Raw genomic sequence first — 15,280 nt, 5'->3', positions numbered from 1 at the left:
TATTCAACATGGCGGCGCCCACGAAAGACGGCATGTAAAGAGTTGGAATAAGTTGTCGCATACGCCAAGACAAGCAGGTATACTGCTCTTCGTGCGGCATATGATAAAAGAGATGTCAGTGCACTCTAATCGACTGGGTACGGTAAAACTCTTGTATATCAGCTTATGCCTTGGGTAATCCAGCGTCGAGAACACAGTGAGAAACCCACGATAACTATTGCTGTATTCCCTCGGAATTCTGCTATGCACAATCAAGTGGTAGGTGAGGAAATATATTTTACTTGCTATGGTTCAGCTTGAGCACGGGCGGAGATGATAATAATACCCACTCACGCCTGCAAACAGCACACTACTCAACACTTCGGTACTTTCGCTATCACGTGCAGTTATTTACATGGGGCGAAAGTAGTCAGCTCAGATCAGGTGACGCAATGCACGAGTCTCGCTTTCGACACCGCTATTGTAAAAAGCATGGCGCCCAAATATATTAGAGATGTAATCTAAACGGAGGCAGTAGGTACATTTGCATCTTAGAATACCAATAATCCAGGAGCTATGGCAGCGTGAGTCGTCAGTAATCACTGTTCACAGCAGTCAATACCGAGTACCATTGCTCCTGGATTATTGTCCAAGCTTGAAATTGAAGACATAATTGATAATGAATTCTTACCGTAATTGTAAAATACTTATCAATAATTGCTGAGTTAACGTGTTATTTAATATTGTAAAATTGTTTTCGTGCGTTTAAATTTTTATTCAGTACATAATAGAATATCATAAAATAAGTTTCAGTCGAAGGCATTAAAAGTTTTTCTGAGAATGCATGAACTTTTTTTTTTAGATTTGTCTTCTCTGAATGCAGGCAAACGTTTTGATTAATGACAGGATTTATGGTACATGTTGATAATGTATGTCCACAGTGACGTCACAGCAAGATTTTTAGGCCCTAAAACACGTATTTATTGACTTGGAGTTTGATTTTTGGAGCACACGCACACAGTACAAAAGTAAATTGCACAACAGTTATATACCGAACTGAACATAAAGGTGTGGGAAGAGTTAGTGACGTCAGTGGTGGTGATGCGCATTATCGCGCAGAAAGAGTTAATGACGTCAGTGATGGTGGCGCATATTTTCAGGTGTAGAAAGAGTTAATGACGTCAGTGGTGGTGATGCGCATTATCAGGTATAGAAATTGTTAAATGACGTCATTGGTGGTGACGCACATTATCAGATGTAGAAAAGTTAGTGACGTCACTGGTAAAGCACATTATCAGTGTGATCCATTAAACCCACCACACAATAAAAGTGTTTGATGCACATTTAACTTAGTAGAAAAAGAAACACTAAAACAAAAAAGGCAAAATCATTTTAATTACAGCTCTTCAATAGTGCCAAATTCGGCTTAAGCCATATCGTATACTAGAGATTTTTTACGTTGCTACTGTTTAAGCATTTTACATGAACATAAGCCGGATTTCATCGAATACTGGAGACCATTTGCCAACCAACACACACGTCGCTGTTCTGGTTTTACTGTCCATGTTTTTTTATTTTAGATTATATGTTTGCTGATACTGACTTCATTTTTAAACTTTCTTTCCGTTTAGGTATAAATTAATCTCACGAATATTTTTATTTTGATAAAATAAAGGATTAATTTTAAAGAACAGTCATGCATTTCACTGAAAAAAAATTGTTTCCTCATTCCACCGGTACATCGCCATGGAATTGTCTATAGCTAGAAACACGAGACCGGCTGTTTCCGTGATTAGATGCACCAACCAGTGTGCATTTGAACACATAGATGGGAATCATACACAGAGACAGTGCTGTCATAGTTGCAAATTTTAACCATTCAGGCGTGAGTTTTTCCCATAACCTAAGACGGTAGCTGTTTCCGTAGATGTTTTATATACCTAGGGTACAAATGAGGCCACATGTTTTTTCCGGTTTCTCTAACTTGGCGCCTCCGTGGGAAGGTCTGCCAGCAATCTGTGATGGTTGTGGGTTTTCCTCGGGCTGCGCCCGGTTTCCTCCCACCATACTGCTGGCCGCCGTTGTATAAGTGAAATATTCCTGACCACGACGTAAAACACCAATCAAACAAATAAAAAATAACATGGCGAATCCCATTGCCGCGTAAGAATTCCAGAATAAAAGTTGATTATTGTGTTTCCATCCTGCTTTGGAAATAACTAAGTTTTTTTCATTTTTTATCTTGTCTTTAAATACATTTTAGCTGCCTTTAATTTGATACACGTATCCTCATTCACGTTATTCAAGCACTAATCGCGTGAAATTGATAAACCACTCATCAAGGTCTAGCAAAAGACCCGTTTCACAAAAACTCCTGGCACCGTTAACCACACGTGACTGTCATGGTAACAAGAGGACTGGCCTCTCCAGCATAGCTATCACCAAACATAAAGGCACATATACACGCTTTGTGAAGTGGAGCCCCTGACGAAACAATTCAAGTCAGTACCGGTATATAAAATTGTTTGCTTAGTTTGAGTATGTTATCCCCGTTATTTACCTAATGGTATATATAGACAACATATCTCCAGTGCATTGAACTGGATGTCAGGGTATAAACACTCAACAAATTAATACATTACTTTTAACAGGAAATCAATTGTCTAAGTGAGTATAACATAATACTGTCATATAGGAATGTAGACTTTCAGACATCCAGGTTGGTATACTATAAAAGATAACACTATAAAACTGTTCTTCTGGACAATGTATATTATTTATTGACGTTGCGGCGAAAACATATCGCCTTTAACAGAGTAAGGTGTTAAACAAAAAGAATTCATATTTATATTGAAGTTACATACAAAAACAAAGTGAACAAACCAGTATGTACAAGTTTCATGGTGAACACAGTTCACGGTTGAAGTATACAATGGGTGTATACAATTTTAAACCATGAGACAAGTGAAGCTGGTATATTGTGACAGAGTTTGAATATAATACAGTTTTACACGAGTGAACAAATTTTACCATGTAGAGGTACATTTACACAAGTTAAACATTTTTTCAACACTGTGTCCCAGGTATGTGATAAGTTAAACCTGTATCATTGCATGTATGTCGGAACACAGCAGAATCATAGCCACTAGGTGCCGGTGTTTGGTGTTGTTTAACACGGTTACTTAGTGGCTGCTGTGTTTGACCAATATATGAATCCCTGCAAGTGTTTTCACCACATTTTATTTCATACACCACACCACTTGTCTTGTCTTTGATGGCCTTGTCCTTATGTCGAGATGTTCTCACTTTCTGATATGGTTTTAAGGCTGTTTTTATAGAATGTTGCCCGAAAATTCTTCTGATATTTTCCGGTAAACCTTGTACATATGTAGAGTTATAGCACTAGTAGTACTTGTTGTTGCTATGTTAGTGGGCGTCTTGGGGAGATTAGTTCTCAGGGCATTGTGAATGACCCAGTTTTGATAGCCAAGGGCTTTCAGTGTTTTTCGTATGTGGCTATCAAATGTTACGATGTTGGGTCATTAGGTGAGTGTGTACATATACTATGTCCTCTTGTCACAGGGCGTCTCCATGCCGTCAACATAACACCCCACCGATCCACAATATACCGACACCACGCCAACCAGTCCTGCTTCCTACCCCAAACCTCTTAGTGCTGAGCGACAAGCGCCGCCGCAACAAGTAGTGTTCAAAGTCTCTGATATGACCCGACCCGGGTTTCATCTTTAGTCTCTCCACTATTAGGTTACCGAAGCCGTAAAAACGAAGTATATTCTTCCTGTTCCACAAAACTATGTGCCGACTGTAACGACCACGGCACCTCATGAAACTCACAAGATAGTAAACCATGGTTTCTTCCAACAGGGACCTAGTATTATTTGTTTGCGTTCGACATTTTACCTTTTTTAGGCAAACACCTTGTAAATATATTTTTCGTACATTCTCTCGCTCCTCAAAGTAAGCAATCGGCGTGCGTGTTTACCAATTATTAAGAAGATTTTGATTTTCCTGACGATGTTTAGGTTTTATGAATAGTTGTCCCATTAGATATCATTTTACCTTACACGAGTTCACACATTGGCGTAAATGGTGGTCCGATTGGCCACAAATTTGTGCTGAGAATGGGCCTTGAATAGCCGTTTACATTTGTTACCAAGCGTGACTTACCTTGACCTTGTATGTAAAATCTGGCCCTCGCTTTCACATCGTCGATCGTCGTGATAAAGGGCTGGGTGCTTATGTATGCTGTTGGTTGATAGTGGCTTGTATGCCTATATATGTTTTGGGTTTATCATGGTTTGTATGCCCATGTATGCTTTGGGTTGATAATGGTGTGTATGCTTATATATGATTTGGGTTGATAATTATGTCTATGCTTTGGGTTTATAAATAACGATGCATACAAACATTTTTACCGTAACTTATGGTGTTAGCAACACCTACCAAACTTGTTATCGGATATACCTAGAGATGTTTTTCATAGAGCTATGTATGTGTATAATATTTCGACATTTTATTGACCGTGAACGGATGTGCCACTTTCAGATTCAATTTAGACGGAAGTATCAAAATACTGTGTTATGTATCCTTTTTTACTTTTCTACCAAGTACTTTTCTATCAGTAATCCTTTGAAAAAACATTTCATTGTTGTATTTAGGTAATATGATTAAAATGAAGGAAAGCTTAAAAGAAATGAAATATGGTTAATGAGACGGACCACTGAAAACTGTACATAAAAATACCGTCATTTATTGTGTTTTTTGAATTTTTTAGAGAGTTTTTAAATGTTTGATTTCTATGTTACATATAGCTGGTGTTGCTGAAATAACAATTCACTCTAACACACGTTTTAATAGCTCTTTAATAGCTCTTTTTACACCCGAGTAAAAGGTAGTATTTTTTTAAAATACTAAAACCCTTGGGCCTATTTGAGGTGAGAGTATACTTTGTCAATTGCAGTATGGTTCATAAAGCCCACCTTACAATTGGAACATTCTGAAGAAATCTACAAAAATGTAAGAAAACTTTTAGAAACAGTTTTAAGGGCCTTTCTCCTTGAGGCTCACTAAAAAAAGCATTCTGTCTTTTTCCCTTCAAATGACCTGTCGAGTCAAAATTCTAGTTCAGCCGACACTCAAGATAGAAAATTGACAAAATATATTGAAGGAATATAAAATTAGACGAAACATGTATGTAGGTATTTCTCTGATTGTATGATTTGTGACGATTTTGTACTCGATGTCCATTATAAGTTTCACGGGCGTCTGTGGCCGACGGTATTAGCACGCCAGCGCGGCACAATGACCCAGGAACCACTCACCATTGAGGTTGTGAGTTCAAGTGCAGCTGATGCTGGCTTAATCTCCGGTCGTAAGCGGAAAGGTCTGACAGCATCCTGCGGATAGTTGTGGGTCGTGGATAGTTCTGCCCTGTTTCCTCCCATCATAATGCTGCCTGTCGTCGTATCATTGAAATATAATGGAGTGTGGCGTAAAAAAACAAACCGAACAAATAAATAATGTAAATCAATGTAATTTTGTGTTATATGACACAATTTTCATGGAGAAATATATACTGTCCGTGTTTTACATATAGAGGATATACTTACATTATTAAAATGGCCAGGATATGTCGTGCATAGGTGTTATTAAATCGTGTCGTAAATTTGCATTGCAACACGACTAGCTAATGGTTGTCTTTTTCGTTTCTCTAAATTTCTTATTAGTCTGACAGTCCATCACTTAAGCAGGTATTTTTCAGCAGAAAACTTGGATATAAATATACGTACGAAAGAATTAAGATATGTACTGAGGTAGAAAGTGATATTTGTCATTCCACTGTTAGTCTACATAACATTACTACTCACGGTATTTGTTATATAACGCTGATTACACCCGGTAAACCCGGTATCTATTAGAGCTTACGTAATTCTATCAAACATATTCCCGGGAGGAACTTTGTTTCTACTTGGAGTCTTTAAGATCCTTGTTACTCCTTCGTAGAAGTTAAAATTTGGGATCGGTCATTTCTTGCAGTGTCTATATATGTAAAATTATTACCTCGAATTCTTGTTCACGTTTCAGCCGTAAAGGCCAGGTGTACCAAACTAAAACTAGTTTTGAAAAAAAGCACAGAAGGTAAATCAGAGGTTCATGAGTTTGGCCGTCGTTTGGGCTTCCACATGTGAGCAAACATTTGAACGTACGTGTTACCCGATATCGTGTGGGTGAATAAATAGCACACAGCACTCATTTTGTATTTACATAATCACTCCTTCAGTGAGTGTATTTAACCCCACTTAGGGGTATTTATCAAATGTGTCAATCTCTTATCGAAAGTCTTATCACCAGAACAGGAAGTCATGTAAGAAATTATGGGATCACCATCCGGTTCAGTATATTTAAGACGGATAAGTATATATATACATAGGCTATCAACTCATCTCTTAGTGCAGATAATCTCCAGCCACTTAATGACATTGTTTTTCACGACGAGAAAAGGACAATTCATCCATAAAAGAAGAAGTCTCTTCTGAAAGGTGCCTCTCGAAGAGCAGACAGAGAGTTATGAAGGTTCCTGCCCTGCTGCTGACAATCGTCCTTTACTGCGCCGCGAAGAACAGTCACCATGTCGATCTCAGTCACCGCGGACTCCAGACTGTACCGACAAACATCTCGCTCACAACAGCGAGTCTCGATTTGAGTTGGAATTGTCTGCAAAGTATACCCAATGACTCCTTCGTCAACTTAAATTCGTTAACCTCGCTGGATCTGTCCCAGAACAAACTCACGAGGTTAGAACCATCAGCTTTCGGAGGTCTGTTGCAGCTCCTTTTTCTAAACCTGGGAAACAACCAGCTGCTACTGGGATACAAATCCTACCCTCCCACAGTATTTCACCCTCTGGAACAATTGGAAATCCTAAATATGGCTGACAACATTCCAGGCCAACGGCTAGATCATCCTTTTCCGAACGAGATTTTCAGTGGCCTTGACTCGTTGAAAGAGTTAAGCATTGATGGACCTGACGACGGTTCCTTTGGTCCAGGGGTGATGCATATGTCACAACTTAAAAGCCTTTCCGTAAACTTCTGGGAGTCTGGCGATAGTCTCAGTAATGAGACATTGGCTTACTTCTCAGGTTTACCGATCGAATCACTAGTGCTGCTAAGTCAGGGTTTAGAAGCAGGAACTCTAAGATATTTTCCATTCTTGACAAGCTTAAGTTTAAAGACCAACGGGATTACCAAGGCACTCTCCGCACTTGCTGACCTCACCCATCATAATTTGACCTACCTTACAATCTCAGGATGCAACCCCGGCGCTGGGAGCCTCAGGGATCCAGAAAACTTAATCCTTACCCGAAATAACACGGTTCACCTGGCGGATATTTGTGTGCGCCACCTGGACCTAAGCGACAACGCCCTCATCCACGTCGGGAAAGATGTCCTGGTTGGATTCCGCTATCCGGAGTGCGTGGAAAGTTTTAGAGTGAACGGAAACTACCTGTCAATCGCCTCTAATGGCTTATCTTTAGTTAGCTTGGCTCGTTTCGCGAGATTAGAATACCTCAGTGTTAGTCCAGGTCGAGAATACACTTTGGGTATGACAGATTTTTCATCCGAACAAGATATGCCAGAGTTCCCAGACGGACTGGCCGTGCAGTTGACCTTACCCCAGTCATTGCGAGTGCTGAATGCGAGTTTCCTGGGTGGATCGGCCAAAGACATACCAGATCTGAAATTTATAAATGCACACCATTTACAAGTTCTTGATCTCTCATATGACAATGTAGATGGCTGTACCTTTGTCGTGTCTGGACTGGAGAACTTGAAAGTGCTCAACATATCTGGGTTTGACTGCAGTTTTCTGTCTCCAAAATTCTTTTCACATTTTACATCACTGGATGTGTTAGTTGCCCAAAACTGTAGATTGAATACAGGCTTGCAGCAGAACTCGGTTGCCGCCATATTCAAAAATCAAGCAAACTTAAGAACCTTGGATCTATCCAGTAATAATTTTGTAACACTCAACCTAGATATTTGATTCTAGCCAACAACAAATTGATCCATTTACCCGAATCTATTTATGAATTAGCCTCGCTGAAATTCGCGGACTTATCATCCAATATTATTTCGTCTTTATCTGGTAAAGAAATTAAGTAGTTGGCCGGTGACCTCCCACTCCAAACCGGTGGTGTTGGCAGAGTTTCGTTAAGCCATAACCCATTCATCTGCACATGTAATACTCTGAACACTATGCACTGGCTGTTGGAAGGTTCAGCCATTGTGGAGGAACTCTGCTCACTGAAGTGCACCCTACAGAATGGAACAGTGGTGAAAATGTGTGCCCTCCAGTCACAGCTGAAGGACATGGACGTGAGCTGTGTCAGCAAATTTTGGTTAACCTTCTCCATAGTTGGTTCTTGTTTGATCACCGTGGTGATTGTGCTGGGAATCTTTGCTTATCGTTACAGATGGAATATAAAATATTGGGTTCTTACAAAATTTAGGAGAGGTCCCGTGTATAAAGAGCTGACCAACGAGCAATACAAATATGATGCATTCGTGGCTTACAACTACACCAGTTACCGATGGGCTTGCATCGATTTGAGAAAATTTTTGGAAATTGAGAACGATTTCTCACTGTGTCTTCACGATCGCGACTTTATCCCCGGTGGAAACATTCAGCAGAGCATTGTGGACGCCATGAACAGCAGCCGGAAAATCATCTTGGTGATCAACAAAGCTTTCATGAAAAGTGAATGGTGTGAATTTGAAGTTCAAATGGCGGGCATGCGCATGGTAATAGACGGCCTTGAAGACGCCATTATAGTGATCATGATGGAAGAAATCCCTGTGACAGAAATGTCCAAATCGCTGCTGAGCCTGTGGAAAGACATCACATTCCTGGTGTGGCCCGAGGATGACCCAGGCGAGGAACGGATCTTCTGGAGCCGTCTGCTAGACGGTATGGCGCGCTGAAGTGTCTTTGTGCTCTATTTCTTGTTTTGTGTAATGCAAAAATTGCCAGAACTGGTGACCAAGACTATGTTTATATAGTTTGAATGTTTTGAAGAAAAATGCTTTGCCGACATAAGATAATTTTAATAAGAATTCCTACAAAATGGCTTGGGAAGCAGAAATAGAAGACAGAATATCGTATTGTACAGGCGTGGAATGAAATCATGGATGGTAACATTTTGTAAATTTACAACCATATGTTAACCTCTTACACTGAATTCAGTTAACTTTTTATTAATGTGTGGTAAGAAGTGATAGTCGCTTATACCAGACATTTACTTCGTTATTTGTAGAAGATTGTTAAAAAAAACCCCAAGGGTACTGCTACTTATGGTGTATGAAAAGCAGATATATTGATGGGGTAAACTAATCTTGTGACTTAATATATGGATAATGCTTTAACTCATAGGCTTACACAAAACTTCCTGAATTAATTTCCCATAACTCTTGTAGCCTGATGGCGTGTGGACACAGACAATCCCATCACGATCACAGCCGATCAGCAGTTGTGTATGAGGGATAATGCATTTATTTATTAATTTGATTGATGTTTTGCACCTTACCCATTCACACTTAGAAAAGAAGGTGCCGCCATAGAGCCTTTAGGGGTTCCATGGCTTGCCTTTGAGGTGGCAGCCTTTAATGTTCCATATAGGACCTTATTTGTATGGTTCCATTTTGCACCACATATAGAAGGTTCCAAGTTGCGCCGCAAAGGTTCGATACAGGCACCTTTAAGGGTGCAATTGTGCAACCTTGAGGGTTAAAAGACTTTAAATGTACAGTGGAACCCACTAGGTCAGTATAGGTCCTACTTGCTAGGGTTCAATATAGCACCAATGGAAAAAGTTACGTTCTGTACCTCCAGGTTCAATATTGGTACCCTTCAAAGCTTCCAGATAGATTGTAGCACCAAAAATTGTTTTGTGTAGTCTCTGTAAGATTCAATCTGACGTTCAATAATGCAGGGTTGCTTTAAATGGGCCACCTCTGGAATTCACACTGTAAGAATTCAATGATCTTTACTCAACGTAATTTCTTTGCGAAAATATGTACTACTAATAACATTTTACTTTGTATGATTTCAAAAAGTGAAATGGTACACATATTATATTTTTCACGGATGTTAACATCAATATATTTATATATCGCTGTATTATCGCGCTGACTTGGGGTCCATGATCAATAATTTAAATTCCATGGCCTGCAATAAACCAGCCTTAATCACACGTACTGCCCAGAACAGCTTTTCATATTCAATCAGAAAATACAGGTACATGATACTATACTAAACAAGCCTCTCTTTTTTGTCTCTTTATTTTTGTTTCTGAGAAGAATGTATATTTAACACAACTAATTTATATTCAACACAAACACGTCTTGATTGAAAACATAGAAGCCACTGATAATTTCTGTAACATAATCACAAGACATATTTGAGCTTAATTCAAATAGTCTGACAAGGGACATCTGCCATGCACATAATTACACTTGTACATAAGTTAAATGCCTTTAACTCCGTTAAATAAAATTAAAATTTAATACCATTGTAACTTTGAAAGTAAACTAGTACTTATTCTGTTACAGCCGTAGTAACTTTGTCTAAGGCATAATTGTAATAAACAGTGAAGTCAACTTGTAGTTAATATCTGTGGTCAAAATGATTGATGTATAGTTGTAACTGACAGTCTTATAGTAAATTAGTCAGCTCAGGGCAAGTTGTCAACGTTTTAACTAGGTCAGATTCAATCATAAGATTGGTATACGTAGACAACAGTATATATCAATTAAGTTTCCCAACATATGGTATTTCACCTAAAGATTTGACCTAAAAATGGAGGCTTTAGTAGCACACACTGTATAACACATTAAGAACATATTTTTAAGAGATTGAGAGTAATTGTGTGCAAATAGCCTGGACCTGATTGGTGGGAGGCTACGGCAATTGGCAGTCGAGTACCTTAAATTAAACCACTCGGCCACAGAGAGTTGTGTAAGTTTGAAAATCCTACGTATGCTATATCATAAACGAGATGTACATTTATACTGTCGTACGGGCAAGTGCGAACAACATATGCCAAATGATACCAGAGTTATGTCATCCCATATAAGTCAAAATGTGTCCAGCACAAACCTGCTAATCTATGGAGTTTGAGAATCCTATGCCAAGTAATAGCTGAAATATAGCTTTGCACAAACTTCCTCTGAAATATCAATGGCCCGGAAAATATGCACAAGGGCAGACAACTCCTAAAGCAGATCAAAACGTGAAAAAATAACCTGACGGTGAACTACTTCAGGTCATTTTGCACACTTTGTATGAATTTGAGTGTCATATTTATGATAAATGCAGATACATGCATATGCTCCCTTATTAAGGGAGGGATATAAATATAAAAATATATATGATTTAAAGCTACACGTACAAAAGATTTACAAAAGATAAATGCAGCAGCACTCAAACGGCCAGCTGGAACAAATACTTAAATCTCTAGAAATGTTTAGAGCCCTCCAAATTCACGCCATGGCCACTTCTGAGTTTAAACTCTTGACACATTCCAAATCCACAATTTTAAAGAGTTTTCAGGAAATATTTTAAGGATATTTTGGCACTTTCATGGCTGGATTTTAGTCTAGGAATTCCACAAATATGTATACACCGCAATATACATGAGCTAATATTTCTCAACAAAATATGAAATACCGAACAAGGAAACAAGAAATCAGATTAGATTAAACTGAGACTGAGTTCTTTACAAACATAAAAACATGAAGTGAATGATAAACTTGATTAAATAGAAGATAAAAAGTGTCAGTGCCTAAATTTGTTAATTCACATTTAACTACCGTAAGTCCTTCAAAATCTTCAATCACTGACATGTTTTGACATATTGAGGCAGGTCAGAATATCATTATATATATCATTAATTTGAGAGCTGTTATCGTGGAACTGAAAGTTTCCTTATAAGATATCAATCATTTTTTTTATGAAGTAATTATGAATTATTATGAATATTTTTTGTTATGAAGCCACATACAGTAGTTATGAAGTCACATACAGTAATTATGAAGTCACACACAATAGTTATGAAGTCATGCACATGTATTAGTGGTTCACGTTTATGACATGTATGATATTTATCGTTCACGCTAGAAAGGGCCGGACATTTTTGAAAATGTTGGTAATACACAAATGGTCAACATTCAAGAGGCAGAACTTTAATTGTCACTGACTCTTATGTAATGTCGGGTGCAAATTTTATGACACTGATGCAGTGCAGACTTATATCTTTAACCGGAACTCAGGGAGTCACCAATATCGGTCTAACTGTATCCATAGGCTTACTAATTTATGCACATTTTGGGGGCCATATAGTATTGTGCCACAAATAAAATATGTTAACTTCCGCTGACACCCTATATTTCATCCGTAACTGTGATCTTACTGTTATTAAAATCAAGCACGCGCAAGTTTAGATGAGAGGGAAAATGTGTTGCTAAGTTTCATAGAAATCAGTGCTGTAGGACTACTTTATGAGGAGCAGGATGGACAAAATCTGAATACCTGGAAAAGCAGTTAGATGGAGGTAATCATGAAAATAATTACTTGATTGTCATTAAACTTAAGCATGCATGAGTTTAAACGGGATGTCTTGATATATTTTAACTATATAGGCATTAGAACAGTTCCATCTCAAAAGTTTATAATAGGAATATTTTGGTAAAATGCAACCCAAATTAGCACATCTGTAAGACAGCGGCATTTCTGCACCGCTTATCTACTGGTACTAGTTAACTTGGGAAATAAAAAAAATATTTTCCAATCACATGAATGCCACAGTATGCATGGTTTTAAGGCCTAGCCAATCATGGTTCTGCGTAAAGTACTAGCAGCTCGGCTGTTTAGCCTGTATGATTCCCTTTATACTCGGTAAGAAGCCATACAGGATTCATTTCAGTCAAGACACACTTCTTCAGCGACGTGAATACAAACCATCACTGTTTAGAGATTAAGATCGATTTGTTGTTGTTTAATACATTGAAGCTACCCAAACCTTTATTTTGTTGAAAATCTGAAACTCCACTGTGCAATTTGGTTGGATCCAAAAAATTGCAGTAATTTAATAATTGCCATTTTACAAATATCTTGACTGCATTGGAACGGTTGCACCTTAGAGATGAGAAGAACATTGTAATAAGCGACGGTCGCATTTCTGGATACGCGCCACTACATTCGCCACAACAGAGCAGCCGTGATCAAATTAGCATCCATTCCCGGACTGTGGCCTTTGAAATGTCTGCTTTTCATCGCCAATAAAACGACAAGCTTTCAAAATAACACTTTTTTCTTGGTGTTTTCTGATTCTCCATTGTTTTTATTATACGTTATTGCGAATGGGGACACGATTTCCAATGTAGAATTTCAATGAAAAAGACATTTAATGTAGCAAGCATACTGCCGCTAGGTTAAAACATATGCTGTTGAGTGGAAATTAGCACCCAGCTCCCGTGTAATGCGAGAACTCGCGACATTTCTGTAAAAAAAATGATGGCTTTCTGAAATGCGAAAGTGACTTTGTGACTTTGTGCCCCTGTGATCATTGAATAGTTAACTTTGTCTAAGTAGCGTAACGCAGTAAAGTTTCGACAAAATATAATGCATTTCACTTTTAAACACTGAATTAAATGAGAAAAATCATTTTAACAAAGACGTTTTTCCAACTAAATTCTAGATAGTGCCGTCACTAGACCTATGTGTGTTTCGACGCATAGATTCACTCTGCTGTGTCACCTTAATGGTTGTGGGGTCGTTGTCGATGAGAACATCATTGGAATTTAGTCTTGCATAACTTTATTTAAATTTCAACGCAAAAATACAGTACATTTCAAGCAACTTTAACATTTCTTGAAAAGAAAATATCTTTTTTCATTTGAACAACCCGATGACAGCAGATGATGAAAAATGGAAATCACGTACGGTGCGGTGCAACTTTCCGCGTCATTTGCTACCAGATATAAGAAATCACGCGATAGTGTTATTTTCTTTTTTAAATATTGATTACATATGCAAACTTTGTTCATAATTTTTGGACATTTTACATGGAAATTTTCTTTCTACTTTAATTATATGCAAAGTCCGAAATTTGTTTGAGTTTTTTTTTTCAAGATGAAGGTTCGATATAGCACCGTATACTTGATTACTGAACCTTTGCACATATGAGAAAACGGCTTTACAAATGATAGCACTCTAGGGTTCGAAAAAGAACCTTGAACCTTAAGGTTCATTATAGCACCCAAACTGATCCCTGTTTTCGAAGTGTGAAGAATATTTCACTTATACAACGGCATCCAGCTTTATCGTGGGCGGAAACCAGACAGAGCCCGGAGTAAACCCACGACCATGCGCAGGATGTTGACAGACCTTCTCACATGCGGTCGGAGAGGAAGCCAGCATGAGTTGGACTCGAACTGAAACCGACTGAATTGGTGAGAGACTCCTAGGCCATTGCGCCGCGCTGGCGCGCTAACCATCTTGGCCACGGAGGCCCCTAGCTGTCTCTAATATCGTGTGATCTGAACAAAACATCATATGAGTCGGGAACCGACAACACAAGTGAATGAGTAAGTTTCGAGATACGACACTAGAGTGACGTTGTTTAAGGACGTGACGTTGTCGATTTAGGATTAGGATTAGGATAGGATCACGGTAGGATTATTCTGCTAATTTTGTTTAAAATTTATCATGTTGTGGTACAATGTATCTATAAAGAGAAGGCGTAACTCGAAAACTGCGTATTGAGGCCTAGTTTCCAAACACGATAAATATACTTGCATAAGGCGTAAAACACCAATGAAATCAATCAGTCAATCAATCAATCACTATCACTTTTCAGATATCACCACAAAGCATCTAGCAACACTAATGATAACTAATCTCGAACCGCCACATAATTTTCTGTGGTGAATCAAGAACTCTGGATAAATTAGGTCGGGATTCGACATAAATCACGAGTTTTTTTTCTCCATCGGGGTGGTACAAATTATTTTGCGCATATTCCTGTTACGCCTCCATATTTTATACATGCCATATTTTTCAAACCAGCGGCAATGAAACATCTAAGAGAATTCTTAATGTTGTTTTTGCATGTTATTTAAAAAGTAAACGAAAAATAAATTATGTTAGACCAAAAATGGATTTGAACTCGTTTCTTCAGTGCTTTAGAATTATTTTTTTTACAAAACGTATCGCTTAATTT

General features: G+C 38.3%; 2 protein-coding genes across 2 annotated transcripts; both read left to right on the top strand.

The window, feature by feature from the left end:
* Positions 1-6,567: 6,567 nt before the first annotated feature.
* On the top strand, positions 6,568-8,046 carry LOC135478163 (leucine-rich repeat and immunoglobulin-like domain-containing nogo receptor-interacting protein 3). Its single transcript, XM_064758433.1, has one exon. The coding sequence runs from the start codon at positions 6,568-6,570 to the stop codon at positions 8,044-8,046; it is 1,479 nt and encodes a 492-aa protein (XP_064614503.1).
* Positions 8,047-8,258: 212 nt separating this feature from the next.
* On the top strand, positions 8,259-8,984 carry LOC135478161 (toll-like receptor 13). Its single transcript, XM_064758432.1, has one exon. It carries the CDS (start codon positions 8,259-8,261, stop codon positions 8,982-8,984), a length of 726 nt encoding a protein of 241 aa, XP_064614502.1.
* Positions 8,985-15,280: the final 6,296 nt, after the last annotated feature.

This window comes from Liolophura sinensis, chromosome 11, assembly GCF_032854445.1.
Source record: "Liolophura sinensis isolate JHLJ2023 chromosome 11, CUHK_Ljap_v2, whole genome shotgun sequence".
Lineage (NCBI taxonomy): Eukaryota > Metazoa > Mollusca > Polyplacophora > Chitonida > Chitonidae > Liolophura > Liolophura sinensis.
Note: the sequence above shows the minus strand (reverse complement) of the source record. Positions and strands in the feature narration are given on the sequence as shown.

Coding starts and splice junctions, on each gene's coding strand:
- LOC135478163 (XM_064758433.1), top strand. CDS start 6,568: ATGAAGGTTCCTGCCCTGCTGCTGACAATCGTCCTTTACTGCGCCGCG.
- LOC135478161 (XM_064758432.1), top strand. CDS start 8,259: ATGCACTGGCTGTTGGAAGGTTCAGCCATTGTGGAGGAACTCTGCTCA.